The sequence below is a fragment of the Rhinoderma darwinii genome, chromosome 5, assembly GCF_050947455.1.
Source record: "Rhinoderma darwinii isolate aRhiDar2 chromosome 5, aRhiDar2.hap1, whole genome shotgun sequence".
Classification (NCBI taxonomy): domain Eukaryota; kingdom Metazoa; phylum Chordata; class Amphibia; order Anura; family Rhinodermatidae; genus Rhinoderma; species Rhinoderma darwinii.
This window is the reverse complement of record NC_134691.1, coordinates 202,070,475-202,097,785: the sequence shown is the minus strand read 5'-3', so window position 1 is coordinate 202,097,785 and position 27,311 is coordinate 202,070,475. Positions and strand designations below refer to the sequence as shown.

Below are 27,311 nucleotides of genomic sequence, written 5' to 3'. Positions count from 1 at the left end.
GTACACGACGTGTTTCATGCCTCCCTCCTTAAACGCTGCTCCCCGTCCTTGGCTCCCTCGAGGAAACCTCCGGTCCCTGTTCTCACCCCTGAGGGGGTAGAATTCGAGGTGGCCAAGATTGTGGACAGCAGGATAGTCCAAGGCTCCCTCCAGTACCTGGTCCATTGGAGAGGATACGGGCCTGAGGAGAGGACGTGGGTACCCGCCCGGGATGTTCACGCTGGGATATTGGTCAGGAGGTTCCACCTTCATTTGCCCAATAAACCAGGTCCACTTAGAAAGGGTCCGGTGGCCCCTCTTAAAAGGGGGGGGGTACTGTAAAGGATCTGCCAGGCACAGCTTCTTTATCAATGCCCATAGGTAATCAGTCTGCACCTGCTTCTAGGTCTGTGAGACTGACTCCATCTTCCACCACTCAGGATGGCAGGCTTAGGAGTGGGAGAGCCTATCGCAGCCTGGCCAGACGGAGCTAGCTCCCGCCCTCTGTCTATTTATACCTGCCTTTCCTGTTCCTCTTTGCTTGTGAATCTTCTCTGTTGGTTTCCTGGCCCTGCTGCAGCTTCTTGTACTATTTGTCCCTGCTTCGTATTGACCCTGGCTTACTGACTACTCTCCTGCTCTGCGTTTGGTACCTCGTGCTCTCCTGGTTTTACTCGGCTTGTTCACTACTCTCCTGCTCTGCGTTTGGCACCTCGTACTCTCCTGGTTTGACTCGGCTCGTTTACTACTCTTGTTGCTCACGGTGTTGCCGTGGGCAACTGCCCCGTTTCCCTTAGGTTCTGTGTTCCCTTGTCTGTTTGTCTGTCATTCACTTATTGAGTGTAGGGACCGTCGCCCAGTTGTACCCCGTCGCCTAGGGCGGGTCGTTGCAAGTAGGCAGGGACTGAGTGGCGGGTAGATTAGGGCTCACTTGTCTGTTTCCCTACCCCCATCATTACAGATATGCTGGGAAATGCTGTTTCACAAAAAATAAATCATATCATAATCATACCACCCATCATCTCGCTGCAGATCATACAATGACTACAGTGCTGATTAGTGGCAGAATGAACATTTACATTAAGTGACTCACCGGTGACATCTCAAATTCTAGTTCTTTTTCTCCATCCGGTCCAGACCTCTATGATGACTGGGTCAAGGCCCATTTCTGCAGTTTGCCGCTCAGATGTCTTCAGCTTCTCACTTTTCCAACATTTCTACACCTATAAATAAAGATAAAAGTTATCATTATACCACACACTACGCCCCTAAATATAATAGCGCCATACACTGCACCTCTAATTATAATAGCACCATACACTGTGTCCCACACACACACACACACTGTGCCCCCTGTAGATAGTGTCTGCCATAGAGCCCCCTGTAGATAGTGCCCCCATAGTGCTCCCTGTAGATAGTGCCGCCATATAGCCCACCCCTGTATATACGGTCCCACAAATAGCTCCCCCTATAGTGCTCTACAGATAGCCCACCCCTGTATATAGCCCCCTGTAGATATAGCCCAGCCCTGTATATAGTGCTCCACGTATAGCCCAACCCAGTATATAGCCCCCTGTAGATATAGCCCACCCCTGTATATAGTGCTCCACAGATAGCCCACCCCTGTATATAGCCCCCCTGTAGATATAGCCCACCCCTGTATATAGCGCTCCACAGATAGCCCACCCCTGTTTATAGCCCTCCTGTAGATATAGCCCACCCCTGTATATAGTGCTCCAGATAGCCCATCCCTGTATATAGCCCTCCTGTAGATATAGCCCACCACTGTATACAGTGCTCCACAGATAGCCCACCCCTGTATATAGCCCCACTGTAGATATAGCCCACCCCTGTATATAGTGCTCCACATATAGTCCATCCCTGTATATAGTGCTCCACATATAGTCCACCCCTGTATATAGCCCCCCTGTAGATATAGCCCACCCCTGTATATAGTGCTCCATAGATCGCCCACCCCTGTATATAGCCCCCCTGTAGATATAGCCCACCCCTGTATATAGTCCCCCTGTAGATATAGCCCACCCCTGTATATAGTATCCCACAAATAGTTCCCCCTATAGTGCTCCACAGAAAGCCCACCCCTGTATATAGCCCCCCTGTAGATATAGCCCACCCCTGTATATAGTGCTCCACATATAGTCCACCCCTGTATATAGTGCTCCACAGATAGCCCACCCCTGTATATATAGCCCACCCCTGTATATAGTGCTCCATAGATCGCCCATCCCTGTATATAGCTTCCCTGTAGATATAGCCCACCCCTGTATATAGTCCCCCTGTAGATATAGCCCACCCCTGTATATAGCATCCAACAAATAGCTCCCCCTATAGTGCTCCACAGAAAGCCCACCCCTGTATATAGCCCCCTGTAGATATAGCCCACCCCTGTATATAGTGCTCCACATATAGTCCACCCCTGTATATATAGTGCTCCACAGATAGCCCACACCTGTATATAGCCCCCCTGTAGATATAGCCCACCCCTGTATATAGCATCCAACAAATAGCTCCCCCTATAGTGCTCCATAGATCGCCCACCCCTGTATATAGCCCCCTGTAGATATAGCCCACCCCTGTATATAGTGCTCCATAGATCGCCCTCCCCTGTATATAGCCCCCCTGTAGATATAGCCCACCCCTGTATATAGTGCTCCATATATCGCCCACCCCTGTATATAGCCCCCCTGTAGATAGACACCCCCCGTAGATAAAGCCCCCCGTAGATAAAGTCCCCCTTGTAGATAAAGCCCCCCCATAGATAAAGTCCCCCTCGTAGATAAAGTCCCCCCCCCGTGTAGATGAAGCCCCCCCCCCGTACCCGGCCATTCATGCTATAGACACAGGTACAATCATAGTGCAGGAGGAGGTGGCGCTGGCGCCCCCCTCTAAGTTGCGCCCGGGGCACATGCCCCGCCTGCCCCCCCTAGCTACGTCCCTGTATAGACCCCACCTGTATATAGTGGCCCACATCCCCACATATAGACCCCCCTTGTAGATAGTGGCCCAAATCCCCACATATAGACCCCTATATATAGTGAAAAATGAAAAAATATTTTACCAAAAGTTTTGCTCACCTCATAACCACCACGCTATAGTTGCGTTTTCCAATGCGTTTTTCAAAATGCTTGACTGATGCCAAATGTATATAGTAAATCCAAAAAGCTGTAGGTGCTTGCAGATCCTCCTGAACTGATCCCGACTGCAGGCTATTGAAGCAAAAATGATGTGTAGAAAAGGCAGATCCAGCACTCGAATATTAAAATTCCAATTTTTATTTAGGTCATTTTAAAAACAGGGGTAAAACAAAAATCCCGGGACCACGCTTAATTGGAATTTTAATATTCGAGTGCTGGATCTGCCTTTTCTACACATCATTTTTGCCTATATATAGTGGCCCACATACAGACCCCCCTGTATATAGTGGCCCAAATCCCCACATATAGACCCCCCTGTATATAATGACCCACATATAGACCCCCCTGTATATAGTGGCCCACATCCCCACATATAGACCCCCCTGTATATAGTGGCCCACATCCCCACATATAGACCCCCTCTGTAGATAGTGCCCCACATATAGACCCCCCTGTATATAATGGCCCACATCCCCACATATAGACCCCCTCTGTAGATAGTGGCCCACATCCCCACATATAGACCCCCCTGTATATAGTGGCCCACATCCCCGCATATAGACCCCCTGTAGATAGTGCCCCACATCCCCACATATAGACCCCCTGTATATAGTGGCCCACATCCCCACATATAGACCCCGCTGTAGATAGTGCCCCACATCCCCATATAGATCCCCCTGTATATAGTGGCCCACATCCCCACATATAGACCCCCGTGTAGATAGTGGCCCACATCCCCACATATAGACCCCCTGTATATAGTACCCACATATATACCCCCCTGTATATAGTGGCCCACATCCCCACATATAGACCCCCCCCTGTAGATAGTGCCCCACATCCCCACATATAGATCCCCCTGTATACAGTGGCCCACATCCCCACATATAGACAACCCCTCTGTAGATAATGCCACTCACAGGTTTATTAGAAAAAAACAAAAAACTTTACATGCTCACATGATCCCGTTCCCGCGCCGTCCGATGGCAATGCAGATCTGCTCTATTCTGAGCAGGTCTGCTGGAGCTGACCGACGCGTCGTTCAATGGCGCTGATTGGCATGGCAGAATGACTTCCCCGTCAATCAGCGCCTTTGAAGCATGGAAGCGGCGCGATGACATCATCGCGCCGCTAGCATCGTTGAAGGGCGCTGTTTGGCGGGGCAAGTCATTTTGCCCCGCCAATCAGGGTCATTGTAAGGTGCTGAATGGTCGGGCACGGAACATGCTCGGCCATTCGGAGCTAATGCGTGTATTTCTACCTGCGTGCTATAGACGCAGGTACAATTACTGCAAGACAGGGTGGCCGTCGCTAGTACCGGGGCCCCCTCCGGTGCTAGCGACGCCTACGGGCATGAGAGGGCCTGTGTCGCCCGGCCCATACGTTAGAGGCTCTGCGGCGCGGGCCCCGTAGTAGCGGCGCTACTGCTGTAGCAGCCATAACGGCTGCTAGTTGCGCCACCGGGCATATGGAGGGGGCGTGTTGGCCGCGGTTGTTACTCCACTGACCCCAGGAACTGTCTGTTCTGTAAGCCTGCTTAGAACACTATGTGCTGCCCTAACAGCCTGTGTGTAGTGAGCCAATGTAATGTATTAGTATACAGGATAATGCTAATACATTATAAGAAAAAAAGTTGTTAAAAAGTAAAAAAAAAAGTAATAAAAACAAAGTCCAAAAAAAAAGTAATTATTTCAAATGAATATTTTATTGCCCATATATTACATAAACATTAAAACAGCTCAAGTTACAGCAATCAACAGTCAGGTATTGCGTCACTGCTGCATTAACGTCACAGCCATCCAGTCTTTTTTTTTTTTTTTTTAAATCAACTTTATTAGAAGAAAAAAATATGTTCGAAGGACGGAACTGCACACTTCAAAATGCAACACTGCTGTGACTGGAAGTGAGAATTACAGGCGCCATAGTGTATGTAATAAATATAGCGTGAGCGTAAAACAACGGGCTTCTCCATGTATTAGGTATTTGTTGCGTTCGGTCTCAGTTTCCACCTCTACGTGCGCATGTAAATGGTTGCGTCCTACTCCCACGTTGTGTAGGTGTGGCGTAGTTAGAACATTTGGGCGTGGTTTCCGCTGACAGGTTTCTGGTGGGGGCAAGTAATCGGTGAGTTTCTGGACGGTCAGCAAGTGATGACGTCAGCAACCCTGCCGTCTATCGGCCGACCCTGCGTTTGTTGACATGAGAGAACTGGACGTTTCAGGCAAGATTTGTAGTGAATCCCCCATTAATGTAGACCAGACAGTTTTATTTTATTAATAATTTTTTGCGTTCATTTGTATTACCCTCCCTCATAATAATACATGAAACGTATGTTTAACCCTCCAGTTATCGATATTGAACTTGCCCGACCACTAACACCAAAACAGTTTTTCCTAGTTCTAATGTAAGGAGGTCTGACTGCTGGGCCCTATGTTTAACCCCTTCCCTCTTTGGCCACTTCTGACCTTCCTGACAGAGCCTCATTTTTCAAATCTGACATGTTTCAATTTATGTGGTAATAACTCCGGAATGCTTTTACCTATCCAAGCGATTCTGAGATTGTTTTCTCGTGACACATTGGACTTTATGTTACTGGCAAAATTTGCCCGATACATTCAGTATTTATTGTGAAAAACACCAAAATTTAGCGAAAAATTGCAAAAATTTACATTTTTCCCAATTTAAATGCATCTGCTTGTAAGACAGGCAGTTATACCACACAAAAATGTTGCTAACTAACATCCCCCATATGTCTACTTTAGATTGGCATTGTTTTTTGATCATCATTTTATTTTTCTAGGACGTTACAAGGCTTAGAACTTTAGCAGCAATTTCTCACATTTTCAAGAAAATTTCAAAATGCTATTTTTACAGGGGCCAGTTCAGTTGTGAAGTGGCTTTGAGGTCCTTAGATATTAGAAACCGCCAATAAGTCACCCCATTTTAAAAACTGCACCCCTCAAAGTATTCAAAACAGCATTTAGAAAGTTTCTTAACCCTTTAGACATTGCGCAGGAATTAAGGCAAAGTAGAGGTGAAATTTACAAAGTTCATTATTTTTTTTCCAGAAATTCATTTTGAATCCATTTTTTTTGTACCACAGAAGGTTTTACCCAAGAAATGCAACTCAATATTTATTGCCCAGGTTCTGCAGTTTTAGGAAATATCCCACATGTGGCCGTAGTGTGCTACTGGACTGAAGCACCGGCCTCAGAAGCAAAGGAGCACCTAGTGGATTTTGGGCCTCCTTTTTATTAGAATATATTTTAGGCACCATGTCAGCTTTGAACAGGTCTAGTGGAACTAAAACAGTGGAAACCCCCCAAAAGTGACCCCATTTGGGAAACTACACCCCTCGAAGAATTTATCTAGGGGTGTAGCAAGCATTTTGACCGGCCAGTTTTTTTGCAAAAATTTTTGCAACTAGGCCATGAAAATGAAAATCTACATTTTTTCAAATAAAATGTAGGTTTAGCTAATTTTTTTTCATTTCCAATAGAACTAAAGTAGAAAAAGCACCACAATATTTGTAGAGCAATTTCTCCCGAGTAAAACAGTACCCCACATGTGGTAATAAACAGTTGTTTGGACACACGGCGAGGCTTAGAATGGAAAGTGCGCCATTTGGCTCTTGGAGCTCAAATTTAGCAGGAATGGTTTGCGGAGGCCATGTCGCATTTGCAAAGCCCCAGAGGTGACAAAACAGTGGAAACCCCCAACAAGTGACCCCATTTTGGAAACTATACCCTTTGAGGAAATTATCTAGGGGTATAGTGAGCATTTTGACCCCACAGGTTTTTTGCAGAAATTTTTGCAAGTAGGCTGTGAAAATGAAAATCTACATTTTTTCAAATAAAATGTAGGTTTAGCTAATTTTTTTTCATTTCCACAAGGACTAAAGGAGAAAAAGCACCATAAAATTTGTAAAGAAATTTCTCCCGAGTAAAACAATACCCCACATGGGGTAATAAACGGCTGTTTGGACACACGGCGAGGCTGAGAAGGGAAAGTGTGCCATTTGGCTTTTGGAACTCAAATTTAGCAGGAATGGTTTGCGGAGGCCATGTCGCATTTGCAAAGCTCCTGAGGGGACAAAACAGTGGAAACCCCCAACAAGTGACCCCATTTTGGAAACTACACCCCATGAGGGAATTATCTAGGGGTAGAGTGAGCAGTTTTACCCCACAGGTTTTTTACAGAACTTATTGTAACTAGGCCGTAAAAATGAAAATCTACATTTTTTCAAAGAAAATGTAGGTTTAGGTATTTTTTTTTCATTTCCACAAGGACTGAAGGAGAAAAAGCACCACAACATTTGTAAAGCAACTTCTCCCGAGTAAAATAATACCCCACATGTGGTCACAAACATCTGTTTGGACACACGGTAGGGCTCAGAATGGAAGGAGCACCATTTGGATTTTGGAATGGTTTCTGGGTGTCATGTCATATTTGCTGAGCCCCTGTAGTACTAGTACAGTGGAAACACCCCAAAAGTGACTCCATTTGGGAAACTGCACCCCCTGAGGAATCATCTAGGGGTATAGTGAAAATTTTGATCCCAAAGGTTTTTTGCTGAATTAATTAGAATTAAGCCATGAAAATGAAAAATATTTTTTTTTTCCAACAAGATGTAGTTTTAGATACACATTTTTCATTTTTACAAGGAATAGAGAAGAAAAAGCACCCCAACATTTGTAAAGTAATTTCTCCCGAGTACGGTAACACCCCTTATGTGGTTATAATCGGCTGTTTACGTATATGGGAGCATTCAGAAGAAAAGGAGCGGTATTTATCTTTTGGAGCGTAGATTTTGCTGGAATGGTTTGCGGACGCCATGTTGCATTTGCAAAACCCCTGATGTACCAAACAAAAGTGACCCCGTTTTAGAAACTACACCCCTAAAGGCATTTATCAAGGGATGTAGTGACAATTTAGACTCCACAGGTGTTTTTCAGAAATGAATACGCAGTGGATGGTGCAAAGTGAAAATTGCAATTTCTCCACTGATCTGCCCATTCACCGCACAAGATGTTGTGCCCCTAGAGAATCTTACCCCATAAATTGTTAAGCGGGTTCTCCCGGGCATGGTAATGCCTTACTTGTGGCCATAAATTGCTGTTTGGGCACACTGTAGGGCTAAGAAGGGAAAGACCGCCATTTTGAGCATGGATTTTGCTTGGTAATAGTTCTGTTTGGGGTTTTGCTGGTATTTCAGCTTATAATGTGGTGGCATATGTAATCTGTGCGGAGTATATCAGGGGTATATGTAATCTGTGCGGAGTACATCAGGGCATAATAGGAGGGTATAATCATGGGGTAAATAATACAATTATCCATAGATGTGTGTTACGCTGTGAAGCGATCCGTTATGCGCAGGCCGGCGTCACACTGATAAACGGTTTTCTTTCTTATCCCTCCTTTGTAACGCTCTGCACCTTTTGGGGACTTTTTCTCCTTCGTAGTTTGGGAAATATTACTGGGAAAGTTTTGCGCTGGTATAATACGGGCGCCCTCGCTTCCAGCGGATGTGCGATGTCCCTTCCCTTTCCTAGTTCCTAAATACTAGGGCCCTGAAACTGAAGGAATGTGCCCCTCCGGCCTGCGCATTGAGATGTTTTTTCATCACCGCATTACTAGTGCCGTAACTTTTTTATTTTTCAGTTGATTGAGCGGTGTGCGGGCTTGTTTTTTGCGAGACGGGCTGTAGATTTTATTGGTACCATTTTAGAACACATACGACTTTTTGATCACTTTTTATTTCATTTTTTGGTAAAGGAAATTACCAAAAACAAGCAATTCTGGAATAGTTTTTTATTGTTTTTTTTTCTCTGCATCCACAGTGCGCCCTAGATTACATGTTAGCTTTATTCTGCGGGTCGATACGATTACGGCGATACTAAATTTATATAGTTTTTTTTATGTATTGCGGCTTTTGCACAATAAAATCACTTTTTTTATAAAATCATTTGTTTTCTCTGTCGACATATTCTAAGACCCATAACTTTATTATTTTTGCGTGCACAAAGCGGTGTCAGGGATTATTTTTTGCGGCACGGATTGGCGTTTTTTATTAGTACTATTTTGGAGTAAATGTGACTTTTTGATCACTTTTTATAGCATTTTTTGGAAGGAGATGTGACCTAAGAACAAAGATTCTGGCGCTGTTTTTCATGTTTTTTTTTTACCGCGTTCACCGTGCGGGATAAATTACATAATAGTTTTGTAGTTTGGGTCGTTACGGACGCGGCGATACCAATTATGTATAGTTTTTTTTAATTTTTACGGTTTTTCCCATAATAAGACTTACTATGGGAAAAAAGTCAGTTTAGCTTTATTTTTATTTGAAATGTGTGTGTTTTTATTGTTTTACCACATTTTTATTTACTTTTTTTTCCTTTTTTTACTTGTCCCACTAGGGGACATGAGGGCCTGATGCCCCGATCGCTACTCTAATACACTGCACTACATACGTAGTGCAGTGTATTAGCGCTGTCAGTTATTCACTGACAGCAAGCCTATGAGGACTCGCCGCAGGCGGGTCCTCATCGGCTCCCGTACAAGGCAGACTCGGACGCCATTTTCTGGCGTCCGATTGCCACAGCAACCCAGCGATTGCATCACTGGGTTGCCGATCGGGTGAAAACATATCAGATGCTGCGCTCTATTGAGCGCAGCATCTGAGGGGTTAATCTGCCGGATCGGAGAGTAGCTCCGGTCCTGGCAGTTACAGGAGGGTGCCAGCTGTATAATACAGCTGTCCCCCCGCAGTGATAGTGCCGGCTCTGCTTCTGAGCCCGCACCATCACTGCGCCGTATATATACGGCGCTTTGCGGGAACCACCTCCCGACAGCGCCGTATATATACGGCGTATGTCGGGAAGGGGTTAAAGTTGTATTCCAGTCTCCGTAAATAAATGTTGTTTTTTGTGTGTAATGAAATGTCATACTATTTTCTGTACTCATTTCTCAAGATCTCTGCTTGCTTGCATTTCATATGGACCTTCATTGTTTACTCCCAGGGGATAAAACTCTGTCCTGGTCATGTAATGGACACAGGAGCACCACACAGCTTCGATACACATAATGGGGCAGATTACTAAGGCCGCATGCACACGACCGTATTTTACATCAGTAATTACGGACCCATTCATTTCTATTGGCCACGGACACCATTTTACTGATGGGTGTCCGTGCTGAAAAAATGATAGACCCTGTCCTATTGTCCGTAATTACGGCAGGCGCTCTCATAGAAGTCTATGGGAGCTTCCGTAAATACGGACGGCTGCTGATGTGCATCTGTATACCGTCCGTATTTACTGAAGCACTGCTAGGCAACATGTTGATGACACTCCGGTGAAGTTACTGTGGGAGTCTGTGACGGCACAGCGTGATCTCGCGAGGTCGCGCTGCGCTGTGAGTACAGCTGGACATGAATGAAGAGAACTGTATGACGCTGATTGGTCACTGATTGGTCAGCGTCATATACTTCTCTTTATAATGCCCACATTTAGAACAAATTAGCATAAAGCTAAAAATCGTCATAACTCGGTAAAAAATAAATGTTTTTTTTTTTTTTTTTAAAACACAAAAAACTTGGGGGTTGAGGGAGACAGAACCTAGAAAAGAAAGCAGGTAAGTGTTAAGGTGGTGACTTATTAACATTTCTACGCCAGTTTTCTGACATAGAGAAGTCATTAAAGGGCCAAAAAGTCTGAATTTGTGGTTAAAATTGCAACTTTTGGCCTTTTTGCACCACCCTCACCGCTTTTGTGGGAAGGGGCATGGCCTCAAGACAAGGAGGTGTGGCTTCCAAGCTCCGACACCTTTATTATTTATGCCAGAAATATAATTTAAATGGCACGTAATAACGGCGGGCAGCGTCAGGACTTTGAGCGCGATGCTGCACTGATGACGTTGAAGCGCTGCGTCACATTTAAGGCCCAGACTGAACAGCGTCAGGACCTTGTATGAGCGGCGCTGGAGTAATGTAGGAGCCGGAGGGCTGAAGAGGCGCGCTGAGGCATGTGAGTTTTTATATCATGGGCTTTTGCCTCTTCATAAATGTGTCGGAATTTACTTCAATTTTTCTTTCTATAAAGACTGGCGTATGAAACGCCAATCTTAATAATTTTCCCCTTCAGGATATGTCCACACGTAGAGTAAACAACTTTCCGAAATCCATTGCGGAAAACCTGCAGCGTATTACAGTAGTAGCAGAGTGGATGAGATTTGAACACACCTTATTCACACGCTGCGTAAACAATCCGACGAAAAAACGTTCATAAATTGACCCGCGGTCTTGTTTTTTTTAAATCTGTAGCGTGTCAATTTATGCTTCGGATTTGCTGATCTTCTGTTTTACCTCTTCATTGAATTTAGTGGAGAAAACCCAAATCAAAAGTATAAAGCTTTTTATTTTTTTTAAACAACCACTGTTTTCCGAAGCGGAGATTCCGCCCAAAAACTGCTCCACAATTTGTTGCTTTTTTTTTTTTTTTCCAACCAGAATTTCCTGTGTTCCAGGACGTAAACGCTGTGTACTATTACGCAGCATATTTGCCCTGCGTGAACATGGTGTAGCGATGTGTGGTATGTGTCTAATATGTGAGTGGCGTGTGTGAGGCTCGTATCTAATGTATGAGCGGCATTTCCAGTATAAAGGTTCTATGTGGTATGTGTCTAATATGTGAGTGGCGTGTGTGAGGCTCGTATCTAATGTATGAGCGGTATTTCCAGTATAAAGGTTCTATGTGGTATGTGTCTAATATGTGAGTGGTGTGTGTGAGGCTCGTATCTAATGTATGAGCGGTATTTCCAGTATAAAGGTTCTATGTGGTATGTGTCTAATATGTGAGTGGCGTGTGTGAGGCTCGTATCTAATGTATGAGCGGTATTTCCAGTATAAAGGTTCTATGTGGTATGTGTCTAATATGTGAGTGGCGTGTGTGGGGCTCGTATCTAATGTATGAGCGGTATTTCCAGTATAAAGGTTCTATGTGGTATGTGTCTAATATGTGAGTGGCGTGTGTGAGGCTCGTATCTAATGTATGAGCGGTATTTCCAGTATAAAGGTTCTATGTGGTATGTGTCTAATATGTGAGTGGTGTGTGTGAGGCTCGTATCTAATGTATGAGCGGTATTTCCAGTATAAAGGTTCTATGTGGTATGTGTCTAATATGTGAGTGGCGTGTATGGGGCTCGTATCTAATGTATGAGCGTCATTTCCAGTATAAAGGTTCTATGTGGTATGTGTCTAATATGTGAGTGGTGTGTGTGAGGCTCGTATCTAATGTATGAGCGGTATTTCCAGTATAAAGGTTCTATGTGGTATGTGTCTAATATGTGAGTGGTGTGTGTGAGGCTCGTATCTAATGTATGAGCGGCATTTCCAGTATAAAGGTTCTATGTGGTATGTGTCTAATATGTGAGTGGCGTGTGTGAGGCTCGTATCTAATGTATGAGCGGTATTTCCAGTATAAAGGTTCTATGTGGTATGTGTCTAATATGTGAGTGGCGTGTGTGAGGCTCGTATCTAATGTATGAGCGGTATTTCCAGTATAAAGGTTCTATGTGGTATGTGTCTAATATGTGAGTGGTGTGTGTGAGGCTCGTATCTAATGTATGAGCGGTATTTCCAGTATAAAGGTTCTATGTGGTATGTGTCCACTGGCGTAGCTATAGGGGTCGCAGCGGTCGCAATTGCGACCGGGCCCCAAAGCCAGGGGGGCCCACAGCCCCCCGCACCACATCAATAAAAAGTTACTATAGTAACTCGGGCCGCGGGGCCCTGTTACTATAGTAAGAGACTTTACTTACCTTCCTGGTTCCGGATCGCAGCGGAGGTCCTGACGTCAAGCGCTGTGCGCAGCGCATGACGTCACAGCGCTATGCGCCGCGCACAGCATCGAGACGACAGAATTCCCACCGCGGCTGAAGAGGAAGGTAAGATTAGCCCAGACTGGCGGGGTCCGACTCCCGGGACCCGCCAATCGGCTGTTTTGAAGGGGCCGCAGCACTCGTACGAGAGCTGCTCCCCTTCATTACAGTCACACTGTGAATCGGTGTCGGCGATTCACAGTGTGAGCGAGTAGTGAAATGAAGGGGAAGCAGCTCTCGTACGAGTGCTGCGGCCCCTTCAAAACAGCTGATTTGTGGGTCCCGGGAGACATCAGCTATTGATGGCCTATCCTGTGGATAGGCCATCAATGTTTAGGGACTGCACAACCCCTAAGCCTACGGTGTAGCAGGCTTAGGGGGCCCATGAGACAGGATCACGGATTGTGTGATCCTGTCTGCTGGGCCCGGTATCTAAGCCAATCACATGGTAGGCTTAGATACATGGCCCATGCGTGATCCTGTCTGATGGGCCCTGTATATAAGCCTACCACACTGTAGGTTTAGATACAGCCCCAGCACACAGTAATCTTATACTGTATAAGATTACTGTCTGCTGGACCCTGTATCTAAGCCTACGTTGTGGTAGGCTTAGATACAGGGTCCCACAGACAGTATCACACATGGGCCCTGTATCTAAGCCTAACACGTGTTACTAATCGTTTTTCTTGTGTCTTTTCTTACAGGTTCGGTCGTTGGACTACGGCGGATTCCAGGACTACTTCGATGACGGCTTTTTTTTTTATTATCAATAAAATGGTTAATGAGGGTTGTGTGGGGCTTTTTTTTTATTTCAATAAAATATTTTTTCTATGTCTTTGTGTTTTTTTTTAAACTATATTACTACCGCCTTAGTAATGGCCGCCGGCTGATTGACAGCATCCATTGCTAAGGCGGGGCTTAGTGTTAGCCGGTGCAGAGGCTAACACTAACCCCCATTATTACCCCGGTACCCACCGCCACCAGGGGGGCTGGGAAGAGCCGGGTACGATCCAGTACCTGACTATCTGTAGTGATGGTCGGCTACTGGGGTGGCCGCAGGCTGGTATTATCAGGAGGGGAAAGGCCAGATACAGTTGCCCTTCCCACCCTGGTAATGCTAGGCTGCTGCTCCTTTATTGTATCTGGCTGGTTATGAAAAATGGGGGGGACTCCACGTCATTTAAAAAAAAATAATAATAATTGGAAAGAACGATGTGGGGTCCCCCCCCAATTTTCATAACCAGCCAGATACAACACAGCAGCAGCAGGCAGCATTACCAGGGTGGTAGGTGCCACTGTTTTTGGCCTTCCCCAGCCTAATACTACCAGCCTGCGGCCGCCCCGGTGCCTGCCCGTCACTACAGATGGACGGGTACTGGTTTGTACCCGGCTCTTCCCAGCACCCCTGGTGGCGGTGGGTACCGGGATAATAATGGGGGTTAGTGTTGGCCTCTGCACTGGCTAACATTAAGCCCCGCCTTAGTAATGGAGGTTGTCAATCAGCCAGCGGCTATTACTAAGGCGGTGATAATAAAGTTTAAAAAGATACAAGCACATAGAAAAAATATTTTATTGAAATAAAAAAACAACCCTCATTAACCATTTTATTGAGAATAAAAAAAATGCCGTCATTGAAGTCCTCGAATCCAAAGTCCAACAACCGAACCTGTAAAAAAAACACAAACACAAAAATAATCAGTAACACATAAAGAAGCAAAATTATTATTCTTACCTTTCCTGGGTCCAGCGCTGGAGCCGCAATGTCAGCGAGCTGAGCCCTGTATCTAATCCAATCATGTGTGATACTGTCTGCTGGGCCCTGTATCTAATCGTATCATGTGTGATACTGTCTGCTCAGCCCTGTATCTAATCCCATCATGTGTGATACTGTCTGCTGAGCCACTGTATCTAATCCTATCATGTGTGATACTGTCTGCTGAGCCACTGTGTCTAATCCTATCATGTGTGGTACTGTTTGCTGAGCCGCTGTATCTAATCCTATCATGTGTAATACTGTCTGCTGAGCCACTGTATCTAATCCTATCATGTGTGATACTGTCTGCTGGGCCCTATATCTAATCCAATCATGTGTGATACTGTTTGCTGAGCCGCTGTATCTAATCCTATCATGTGTAATACTGTCTGCTGAGCCACTGTATCTAATCCTATCATGTGTGATACTGTCTGCTGGGCCCTATATCTAATCCAATCATGTGTGATACTGCCTTCTGAGTCACTGTATCTAATCCTATCATGTGTGATACTGTCTGCTGGGCCCTATATCTAATCCTATCATGTGTGATACTGTCTGCTGAGCCACTGTATCTAATCCTATCATGTGTGGTACGGTCTGCTGAGCCACTGTATCTAATCCTATCATGTGTGATACTGTCGTCTGGGCCCTATATCTAATCCAATCATGTGTGATACTGTTTGCTGAGCCACTGTATCTAATCCAATCATGTGTGATACTGCCTTCTGAGGCACTGTATCTAATCCTATCATGTGTGATACTGTCTTCCGAGCCACTGTATCTAATCCGATCGTGTGATACTGTCTGCTCAGCCACTGTATCTAATCCTATCATGTGTGATACTGTCTGCTGAGCCACTGTATCTAATCCTATCATGTATGATACTGTCTGCTGGGCCACTGCATCTAATCCTATCATGTGTGATACTGTCTGCTGAGCCAATGTATCTAATCCTATCCATAGTTTGTAGGGTCGTAGTGCTATAGATATGCTATGCTGTCTCCTATACACACATTTTTTTGGGGGCGGACACATATGTATTGGGGCTATTTCCCCTGACATTTTAAGCCCTGAGGGTATGTTCACACGGCAGCGTCCGTTATGGCTGAAATTACGGTGCTGTTTTCAGGAGAAAACGTAATGGCATGTGCAGGCGTTTTTCGCTGAGTTCATTACCTTTTTTTTTTAAAGTCACACGTTCTGTGAAAGTAGTTTAGGCCTTACAAATGGCATGAAAAAAACAGACTAGGTAAATTTTTATAACTGACCCCAATAACACCTCTTGCACACAACAGAGTTTGAGCTGTGAAAAACGGTCCTAGTGTCAGCCGGCCCGACCGTGGTACAGGTGAACGGGACTCCTGGCATCATAGACATTTATGGTGCTAGGAGTCTCTGCCTCCCCATGGAACTGCTGTTCCGAACTGAACAAAATGACATTGTACGGAACAGCAGTTCTGCGGGGAACTGTCTATGATGCCAGGAGTCCCGTTCATCTGTACCGTGGTTGGGCTGGGAAATCCAGCCAACACTCTGACCTTTTTTTCACGGCCCGATCTCGGTCGTGTACGGGAGGTGTAAGGCACAATTATGGAACATGAAATAAAGTGCTTGAACTCTTCCTTAACTGCTCAGTGGCTAGTACAGTATTCCTTAGGCCTTATTCACACAGCAGTGTTCGGTCCATGACGTATGTCTGCCGCATTCCCCGGACCGAACACCGTTCAGGAATCCGTACTCCTAACATCATAGTTATGTATGATACTGGGAGTCCCTGCCTTCCCGCGGGAATACGGTCCTGTACTGTAATCATGTTTTCAATATGGGACACTTTTCGCGTGGGGAGGCAGTAAGTCACAGCGTCATGGGTGACTATGATTCTAGGAGTGCGGCTCCCTGAACTATGTTCGGTCCGGGAAATACGATCTTGCGGACTGAACACCATTGTGTAAATAAGACCTTAGTCGGATGCCCTTTCTGCGCGTGAAAATCAGCATCGTTAGTAGAAGTAGTAATAGTAGTTCATAAGTAGAACAAGGATCCTTCACGTGGGGCTGCGCTTGACACAGAGATTTAATGAACACCAAAGAGAGAATCCCATACATGATGTACACTGAGCACGTGGATCATTTTGTGGATTTTTGTTTTGGCTGTTTTTGTGTAGCATTTTAATAATAATTTTTTGTGTTACTAGGGTTAAAGTGCGCTAAAATAATATGATCGTGAATGATGCTGGGGTTTGTGTTTTTCCACTTTCCTTATTGAAATCGATAGAGAGAAGACTGCACTGGTACCGTATGTATCTCTCTCCATTGAAGTATATGGGAGTTATGGAAATGTAGACGTTGCTCCATTGATAAAGCTGCCCTTGATGGCCGTATTTGGCGAACCTGGATCGTGAGACCCTTGTTCTGATTGGTGAGGGTCCTAGTGGTCCTTGCACCTATCGGGCATTAATTGCATATGGGGTTTTTTTCTGATACGTATTAGTCGCACACACGGCAACTTTTATTATTTTTTATTTTATTTACAAAAAATACTTTTTTTCCCTATGGCAGGTGTTCTGTGATCAATTTTCCCCACAGTGAAGCTACTAAACTATGCCAGTAAGTTGGGCCAGTTTTCTGCAATAAAAGTCGCAAATTTTGGTGCACGACATCTATGTGCTAAAATTTGCGATTTTTCTCGCCAGTCGCCATGTGGTGAGAAAAGTTGGCGGGATGAACCATCAGGGGGCATGTTCAATAACTTTCCAATAGATTTATTATTACTAAAGTCAGAAGATGGTGCAAAAATGTCATTTTCTGTCTTTATAACAGTCTAAGATGCGCCACATTTATTAAAGAGGCTCTGTCACCAGATTTTGCAACCCCTATCTGCTATTGCAGCAGATAGGCGCTGCAATGTAGATTACAGTAACGTTTTTATTTTTAAAAAACGAGCATTTTTGGCCAAGTTATGACCATTTTTGTATTTATGCAAATGAGGCTTGCAAAAGTACAACTGGGCGTGTATTATGTGCGTACATCGGGGCGTTTTTACTACTTTTACTAGCTGGGCGTTCTGACGAGAAGTATCATCCACTTCTCTTCAGAACGCCCAGCTTCTGCCAGATCACGCTGTGACGTCACTTCCTGCCCCAGGTCCTGCATCGTGTCAGACGAGCGAGGACACATCGGCACCAGAGGCTACAGTTGATTCTGCATCAGCGTTTGCAGGTAAGTCGATGTAGCTACTTACCTGCAAACGCCGATGCTGCTGCAGAATCAACTGTAGCCTCTGGTGCCGATGTGTCCTCGCTCGTCCGACACGATGCAGAACCTGTGAGTGACGTCACAGCGTGATCTCTCGAGAACACGGCTGTGTCTGCTCTGCCAGAAGCTGGGCGTTCTGAAGAGAAGTGGATGATACTTCTCGTCAGAACGCCCAGCTAGTAAAAGTAGTAAAAACGCCCCGCTGTACGCACATAATACACGCCCACTTGGACTTTTACTTTTAAACACGCCCAGTTGTACTTTTACTTTAAACACGCCCAGTTGGACTTTTGCAAGCCTCATTTGCATAAATACAAAAATGGTCATAACTTGGCCAAAAATGCTCGTTTTTTAAAAATAAAAACGTTACTGTAATCTACATTGCAGCGCCGATCTGCTGCAATAGGAGATAGGGGTTGCAAAATCTGGTGACAGAGCCTCTTTAAGAGCTGTGCGCTTTTGAAGAAACTTGGCACATTTTACTCCAATAAACTTCATAACACCAGTCTTAATAAATTTTCCCATTTTACTCAACATGGCATATGCTACATTTATTCATATGCTTAGTCCTCCAATGTCTTTCCCTGCTCGCCACCTCCTAGGATATGTTCAGACGGCTTCTTTTCAGGTGTATTTTGGAGCATAAAACACTTGTATTACACTCTAAAATACACTTGAATTAATAAAACCGTTTCCTGTTGCATTCAATGGGAAAAACACTGTGTTGTTTATATGAGGCGTATTTTTACACTGCCGAATGAAAAAATGACTCATAAAAAAGAAGTGACGTGACTTGTTGAAGCATTTTACAAGCTGATTGTCTACTGACACTACAAAAAACACTTCCAAAATATGCTTGAAAAATGCTTATGAAAATCAAAAACTTTTTGAAAATCTGCTACAAAAATTCCTGGATTCAGTGGATGTTTACTCTTGAAATCATCCTCTTATTTTTCTCCCTCAAAGATAAGCCATGAGACTATACCTTTAAAGGGCCTTGTTCACACAGTGCAGATTTTGCTGGCAAAAAAACCAAAACCAAAATTGGATCCAGGAGCGCAGACTTATTAGGCTTCCTTTACATATTCGATTTAGGTTTCGTTCCTGGTTTTGGCTAAAAACACATTCAAAATCTGCTGCAAGTCTGCACTGTGTAAACAAGGCCAAACGGTTACTTGCATGTGAACAGCCAACAAGCAACCAGTTAAAAGGGTTGTCCCACAAATGAAAGTGGCCATTAAATAATTCCTTATATGAAACCTAATAGTTTTCACAATTGGAACTTCTTAAAAAATATATATGTATATATATCCATCTCGAGCTTTTGAACTTACTAGGTTTGATTGGCGCCCCGTGCTGTTTCTTCCACCAGTTTTGTGCATGTCCATCTAGCAATTCTTTCACTGGAAGACATGCATGTGCAGAAGGGCAGACTTGTACTCGGCTTTCTCATTTCTTCTCAGCGAGAAAGCCGAGCATGTGCGGTAGTACAAGGGTGCCTGGAGAGCTGGGCAGCACAGTATTCTGACGGACTGTGGATTGTAAAATTAATCATGATATGTGTGAACTATTAGGCATGTTCTTTTTGACCACACAGTATGGGGAAAGGAGACTAGGCACACAGCAATGAGGCAGCTTGGGGATTGCCAATGAGAAAGAGGCACGTGCAAGGCATTATGGGGCTTGTAGTAAATGGCTTCAATGGTGCCGTCACGTGTGCCTCCTCTGGATCCCTCCCTCAAGAAAGTAGAATAAAAGGTACACATTCTCAACTATATCCACTGTTAAAGGTGTTGTCCCCTACTGAACTGATGATCTATCCACCGGATAGGTCATCAGTATGTCATCGGCACGGGTCCAACACCCGGACGCCGCACCGTTAAGCCGCTCTGGCTGCCTCCAGACACCGGATGTTATGGCCCATTATGCGATGTACGGAACCAGAAGCAGTTGGCTCCATACATAGCATAGCGGCTCAACTGCAGCTCTACTCCTGTTCACTTGAATAGGAGAAAAGCTGCAGTACAGGAGCTCGCTTCTATTCAGTGGTCGGAACCCACTGCTTCCGGCATGTTCGTCCGGTGCTCGGAGGCAGCTGGAGCGGTGCTCGGAGGCAGCTGGAGCGGCTTAACGGTGTGGGGTCCAGGTGTCGGACCCCCACAGATCATGTACTGATTACCTAACCAGTGGGTAGGTCATCAGTTGTCCCGTAGTGGACCACCCCTTTAACAATTCCTGTGACCATTTCTCGCGTAGCAGAAAAGTCTGTTGTGCAGCATCTCCTCATGTTTCAGTGTCTGAAGTCAGGGACTAACATTGGAGAAGACAAGTCAGTCAGAAATGATCATAGATTTGCTGCGTTCTTAGTACCAGGATTTCTTGAGCACTAAAAACTTGTTTGGCTTGGGGTTTGTTAGTAAGAAGTGCATGAAAGAGTCTTGGCATTGTGGCCACTTTGGGTATATACCCTATAATATGGGGATTGTATTTGCTATGGTCCTTTATGTTTACATTAGCCTTTCTCTTATGCCAGATGAAGTTGTCTCATCAGACTTTATGTACTTCAAGCGTTCCCAGGCCCTACAGAGCAGTCTATGTTCTTGCTAAGATACATCCTGGATGTTTTTCTGTTAAAATTAATAACCATATGCTCATACCTCCCAATATTAAAGTATAGCCAAGAGGGACAACCGTTGCGGCAATGTTTTTCCCTGTTAAGCCGTGTCTAACCCCGCCCACCCACATCCAGTTCAGCCCACACAGTATCATTGTCCCATGAGTGCCTCCCCCTCCCCACGGTATAATGATCCCATGAGTGCCTCCCCCCCACGGTGTCTCGCTCCCATAAGTCACACAAGAAAATGGCGACAGCACACTGTGAACACCAATGTAACCTAAACCGCTAAGTATAAATAAATATGCATTACATGCTAAATCCACTTACAATAGGTAGGTTCTTAGCGCACATTTCGGTCAAAATGTGTGGGCCTACCTGCCACAACAAGGCGTCCTCCATAGGTGGGGACCTACTCTGCACATACACCCAGAAGTGGGACTACACCTATATATATCTGGGGATGGTAGAAACCAGCATTAACCCAATTAAAATCACCGAGGCCAGAATAGGAGGAGTGCAAGATCAAAAAAATGGAGGCAGTCCCTAACCCCACATATACGAATAACATAAAAAACACAAAAGTTTGAACAGCACATTCCGACAAAATAAAACAAAAAGGTGCAAGAACGCCTGTGACTGCAAATATACAGCACACAAAAAAATGGCGACAGCACACTGCGAACACTAATGTCACCTAAACCGCTAAATATTAATAAATATGCATTACTGCTAAATGTACATACAATAGTCCCATAAGTGCCCCCCCCACGGTGTAAGTGCCTAAAAAACAAAAACTTCGCTAGCCCTGTTCCCTCTGCTCCTCCGCTCTGTGCTATGAGTGGCTGGCGCAGAAAGGCGCGATGACGTCACTTCATCATGCCTGTCTGTGCCGATCTGCTCACAGCTACTTCACACAGTAAATGCTAAAGCAGGGAACTAACGGTTCCCCGCTCCTGCATTGGGTTCACCTGTATTTGTGTCCTGAGGATGTTGAAACCGTGTCATCCCATCGGCCACCCGGAATCCAGGACTGCCCCACTGAATCTGGGACGGTTGGTTTATTATTTGTGCCAGACTTGTTGTCTGGCAAATAGTCTAAGGCCCCATGCACACGAACGTGCTTTTGTTGGCTTCAATTGCCCCGAAAATCCACGGGAGAATTGCGGCCCCATTAATTTCTATGGGGCCATGCACACGACCGTAGTGTTACGGTCTGTGCATGGCCCGGGAGCCCGCACCGCAGAAAGAACAGACATGTCTTATTACGGCCGTCTTCTACGGTCCGGGCTCATTGAAAATAATGACAGTCCGCTGCCGGCCGGCCGACCCGAAAATCACGGCCGTGCACATGGCTACGGTCGTGTGCATGAGGCCTAAATTTAAATGAGATCTATATAGATATGATGTAAGTAAACAATTCTTCTTGAAGTTGCACAACTTTGGTAACGCCCAATACAAGGGGCACAACTTGCCAATAACCTGAATGGCGGCAACACTTCCAGCCTGGCAGTCTGTACGCTCTCAATGTACTACAGACACAGGCTGTTGTAGTCTTTTTCAGCAGATCACAACTTTTTATAAAAACCCTTTTTACAAGTCTGTATTCAAACGCTGCAGATGCGTTGGAGAAATTTCAGAAAAATCTGTGCTGTACATCTAAAAGTTTTTATTGGTTTTGCAGCATTTCCGTGTCATTTTTATAAACCCTATTTAGATATAAAGATTCAGATTTTGTTCTGTTGGAGTCATTTCTGCAACTAATCTGCCGTGTGTGAACTAGAAACTCCCCAAATCTCTGCAGGCTTCTGGCCTATTATTGGAACACTTCCACTCGTAAAGGAATCAATTCAGATAAGTCCTGTTCACATCTGCATTTGAGACTTCTTCAGGAGGATGCTGCGCTATGTTCTCTGGTAAAATTACGGACACCCAACAGAACTCGGTCTGGCAGGCGCCACTGGTATCAATCATGTGAATTCCGTTTTTCTGCTCCTTTGACCGAACAGAAAACCTGAATTCCTAGCACGCATGTGAACAGGGCCTAATAATATACTGTAGCTTTTCTATTTTTGCAATTCCATGATGTAATCTTTTAAGTGGATCTCTTTTTATAAGTTGTCCGATGAGCTATTAAACCAAACGGCACAAAAAAGATATTGTCTCATTTTGTATAAATTCTCAAAAGAAAGAATACATCAGACTCGCATTTATAAGACGCTGATGGCTGCTGACGTATATATGCCTATACACATTTGTGGCAGCCAAGTCATTGGGGAGGTGGGTGGAGCGACAGGCTTATGAATACAGCGGACTTGAGTCCGATTTATTCTTCTGAACTATTATATTACGGTATAATAGCTCTTCGGAGCTTCCTTGGTTTTCATATTTACTTAGCCCACAGAGAGGCTTCTACAGGTCTACTTTAGTATATGTTAGTAGGTTGTATTTTCATATATAAAGAATTGCATAGTACATTTTATTTATTTTAGAAATATAGGTTCTTTTTTATTGCTTTGCAGTTAAGGTGAACACCAATGAATAACTTAAACAATCCCCCCCAGTGGAACATTCGTCCAAATGGAGATGATGGAGAAAGGAATAAATGGAACTATGCTCTGCTGGTACCAATGTTGGGGCTTGCTGCTTTTCGTAAGTTTGAACTGCGTGTTAATCTGCAATATATGTGGTACATTTACGTTAAAATGTAACGAATAAAGAATAATAAGTGTTGAGGGAGGTCCAATTTTATTGAATTTCATTTGTGTTTACTATTTATGCTCTTTACTGAAAACCCCATCTACGTGTAGCAGTAAAAAAAATCCATGCAGAACTCCGGGCATGCTGCAGGTTTTTGGAAATACGCAGGACATCTATTATGTTGCGCAACTGCCACTTTCGGATCATGCATGAAGGCCATGTTCACACGTTCAGGATGGATGAGGATGCACGTGCAGATTCCGTGCCTAAATCTTTATCATATCCGCTGATAAAATGGAAATAATTTGCACGGTATAATGACCGGGTTGCGGATTTTGAAATTTGCAGCATGCTCGTTATTTCCTTAAATTCTGCATGGGGAAAAAAAGCAGCCGATTTAGCTCCATTGAATGACAATGGGACTAATCTGCTGGCACAACTACGGCAGAAATCAGAGTGTCATCCTTTGATTACTGCTTCAGATTCCTTAAAAATCCCTTATAAATTTAGATGCCAGCAAAACTATAAGTTCAACACAACATACTGCAATATATACCCCTAGATGAATACCTTAAGGGGTTTAGTTTCCAAAATGGGATCGCTTCTGGGTTTTTTGTTCCTGCCACCTTGGAGCCCCTGCAAACATGAGTTGGTGCCATAAAATTCGCCTGCCGCTCCTTCCCTTCTCAGCCCTGCCATGTGTCCAGACAGCAGATGAGGGGCACTTATGGGTGATGCCAGAGAAACAGTGTAGCACTAGCAACCATAGTGGTGCGTTTCTCCAGTGGCACCTACTGATGATGAACATTTTTGCTTTCCAATGGCTTATCGGTGGAGAAGTTTAATTTATGTTCTTTACCATCCCGCTATGCATTACTTGATGCCAAGTACTCGCTTGTGTTGTCAAAAAGGTCCGTACACCTCTAGACTATTTTACTATTCTGCCACTTCAGAGCCTGTAATACTCTGTGGACAGATGAGACAAAAGTGGAACTTTTTAGTACAAATGCAAAACGTAATTTTGTAGAAAAAAAGAACACTGAAAACAATGACCCAAAGCACAGAAGTTAATCAAATAAAGAATGGTTGAAAAGGTGGATGATTTTGAATGGCCAAGTCCAAGTTCTGACCTTGTTCAATAAAACAAGAGACATTACTCTCACCGACAGATCTGCCAGCGCTCCAGCATAGCCGTCTGGTCCTCCTGCCGCTATTTGTTGACATGGTTGCATCGATGACATTCCTGTATACCCATGTGACCACTGCAGCCAATCACGTGGGTATACGGGCATGTCATCACTACAACCATGTCAACAATCAGTGTGCTTGAAGCTTTGGGGATTTGCCTGGTGAGTAATGCATTTTTTTTTGTTGCATTAAAGGGGTATTTCCAAAATCACAAACTATCACCTATCCACAGGATAGATGTTTTTTTTTTGAACGCTGAGGGTCATCTGGGAGCTCCACCAATCATGAGAACCGGGGGTCCCTAATCCCCAGGTTCTCCTCACTGCGCTCATCAGGCTTGAATGGAGTGGCGGTCGAGCATGCACCCGCCACTCTCTTCACGGTCTATAAAAATGACGGAAACAGCCAAGCATTGTACTCCACTGTTTCCGTCACTGCTGTAGACATTGATCATCATCCAGCTAGGTTGCTCTTTGTCCTCCTTTCCTCCACATCTGGTGAGCACAGGTCCCCCTGAGGCCTCACATCCTCTTCTATCTAGCCTACCACCCGCTTTGTCTATTTCCAGAATTTGTCACCATCCACTTGTGCTACCAAAATTCTTACTACACCCCAAGAAAAATGCCTTAAGGGTTGTAGTTTTCTAAGTGGGGTCGCTTCTCGGGGGTTTCTTTTATTATTTCACCTCAGAGCTTCTGCAATTGTCGCTAATACTGTTTAAATAACCAAATTAGACCTCAAATGCACATGGTGCCCTCTCACTACTAAGCCCTGTTGTATGTCCAGGCAAAAAGATTAGGGAGATATATTCGAGTGAACAAAGCTCTGTACAGCAGTCATGTGACCTCATCACATGGCCACTCATTACGCAATATAGATAAGGTCTCATGGTCGCTCTACTGCAACGTCGCTTAGCTCTTCAACACCCCCCCCCCCCCCCCCATGCTAGTGGTAATATTTGTCAGTGCAGATCTATATGGCAGTATACTTTTAGTAATGAGTGAAGCCCACTAATTAGTAGTGTCCACATGCTTTTGGTCATGTTGAGTATATACATACAGGTCCTTCTCAATTAATTAGAATATCATCAAAAAGTTACTTTTATTTCAGTAATTCAATTCAAATAGTGAAACTCATATATTATATAGATTCATTACACGCAGAGTGATCTATTTCAGGCATTTTTTTCTTCTAATGTTGAGGATTATGGCTAACAGTTAATGAAAACCCAAAATTTAGTCTCAGAAAATTAAATATTATATAAGCCCAATTTCAAAAATGATTTTTTTAATACCGAAATGTTGGCCTACTGAAAAGTATGTACAGTATATGCACTCAATACTTGGTCGGGGCTCCTTCTGCATCAATGCGGCGTGGCATGGAGGCGATCAGGAAACCTTTGCAGGTGTTTTGTGTTGATTCGCTGATTAGAGTCACACCACGAGTCTACAAACTTCAACTTTTACTCAATATTCTAATTTTCTGAGAGTCTAAAATTTGGGTTTTCATTAACTGTTAGCCATAATCATCAACATTAAAAGAAAAAAATGGCTGAAATAGATCAATCTGTGTAATGAATCTATATAATGAGTTTCACTTTTTGAATTGAATTACTGAAATAAATTAACCTTTTGATGATATTCTAATTCATCAAGAAGAACCTGTATACGCTTTTTACTTTTTCATCAAACTTCTGTAAATTGTTTGCTTATCTGCAGCAGTACTGACGTTCTGTAGCTCATAATGTCCTACAAAGATCATTATCAAAACATGGAGGCTAACTCCCTGGTCACAGTTGGCAACCTGAAACGTATGTCACCTACATGAAGTGGGAGCAGCAATTTTGTAGTATGAGATTCATGAGAATTTTTTCTATCTCTTCACTAACAGGCCAAAAATATGTTCTAGTGATGAGTCCATTCATTCATCCATTTAACTGCTTTTTATGTTGTCTTAGAATTAGAATTAAATGTAATATATGCAATAACCGGTTTTCTATGATTTCTAGGGTGGATTTGGTCAAAGGAATGTGAGAAAGAAATTAAACAAGCCAAATCAGAATACATTGAGAAAGTGACCATTGCGAAGAATGACCTTGAAACAAGATATCGAGACGTTATTGTGGAAAACAGGCGTGCAGTGGCTCACTTGGAAATTGAACTTGAGAAAGAACAAAACCGAACTCTTAGTTATAGGCGTGCTCTCATCGCTCAAAGTAAGAAGCTGGTCGAAGAGAGAAGGCAGATGGAAGAAGAGCGAGACCAATTACAGCAGGAAATAAAGGAAGCACATAGGAGTAGCAAAGCACATGCCTGGTATGCAAGTCACCTCGAAAAGGAAGAAGATTGGCAGACGAAAGCTAAAAGCTTGTTAAAAGAATTTGAAGATGCGCTGAAAGAGAGACAGAACATTTATTGCAGCTTAACAGCTTCTAAAAAAAATAGATTAGAAATAGAAAAAAATTTACTTGTCAAAGCTGCCAGCAATCCAATAGCCGCAGAGGTGGGAATGACAGACGGCTTGTTGGACATTTTTAAGCATGACCACCATTGTGCTGTACTGACCAATACCAATAAGCGTGAAAATGGCAAGTTAATGTGGATCTACCTAAAATATTGGGAATTGACTGTAGACTTAAAAAAATTTAAAAGATTGGAAGAATCCATGATGGGAAAGTAGAAAATGCTTTGAGCAACAATGGGAAAGATCTATATATCAAACAGTGGAATCCTCTTAATGTTTATCTCTGTATATATTTCTATCTACTTTTTATTGTAAATAACAATAAAAAT

At 44.0% G+C, this 27,311-nt stretch overlaps 1 protein-coding gene across 5 annotated transcripts; it reads left to right on the top strand.

The window, feature by feature from the left end:
* The first annotated feature begins 5,031 nt into the window (after nt 1–5,031).
* Nucleotides 5,032–27,311, top strand: CCDC127 (coiled-coil domain containing 127). 5 transcript variants are annotated; one of them, XM_075828509.1, is made up of 4 exons: nt 5,265–5,355; nt 20,551–20,620; nt 23,154–23,283; nt 26,528–27,311. In XM_075828509.1, the coding sequence occupies exons 3-4, from the start codon at nt 23,169–23,171 to the stop codon at nt 27,196–27,198; spliced, it is 786 nt and encodes a 261-aa protein (XP_075684624.1). In that variant the 5' UTR covers nt 5,265–5,355; nt 20,551–20,620; nt 23,154–23,168; the 3' UTR covers nt 27,199–27,311. The 5 variants fall into 5 exon arrangements, with proteins under 5 accessions (XP_075684626.1, XP_075684625.1, XP_075684624.1 ...); XM_075828511.1 differs by lacking the exons at nt 5,265–5,355; nt 20,551–20,620 and adding an exon at nt 5,032–5,113; XM_075828510.1 differs by lacking the exons at nt 5,265–5,355; nt 20,551–20,620 and adding an exon at nt 5,179–5,258.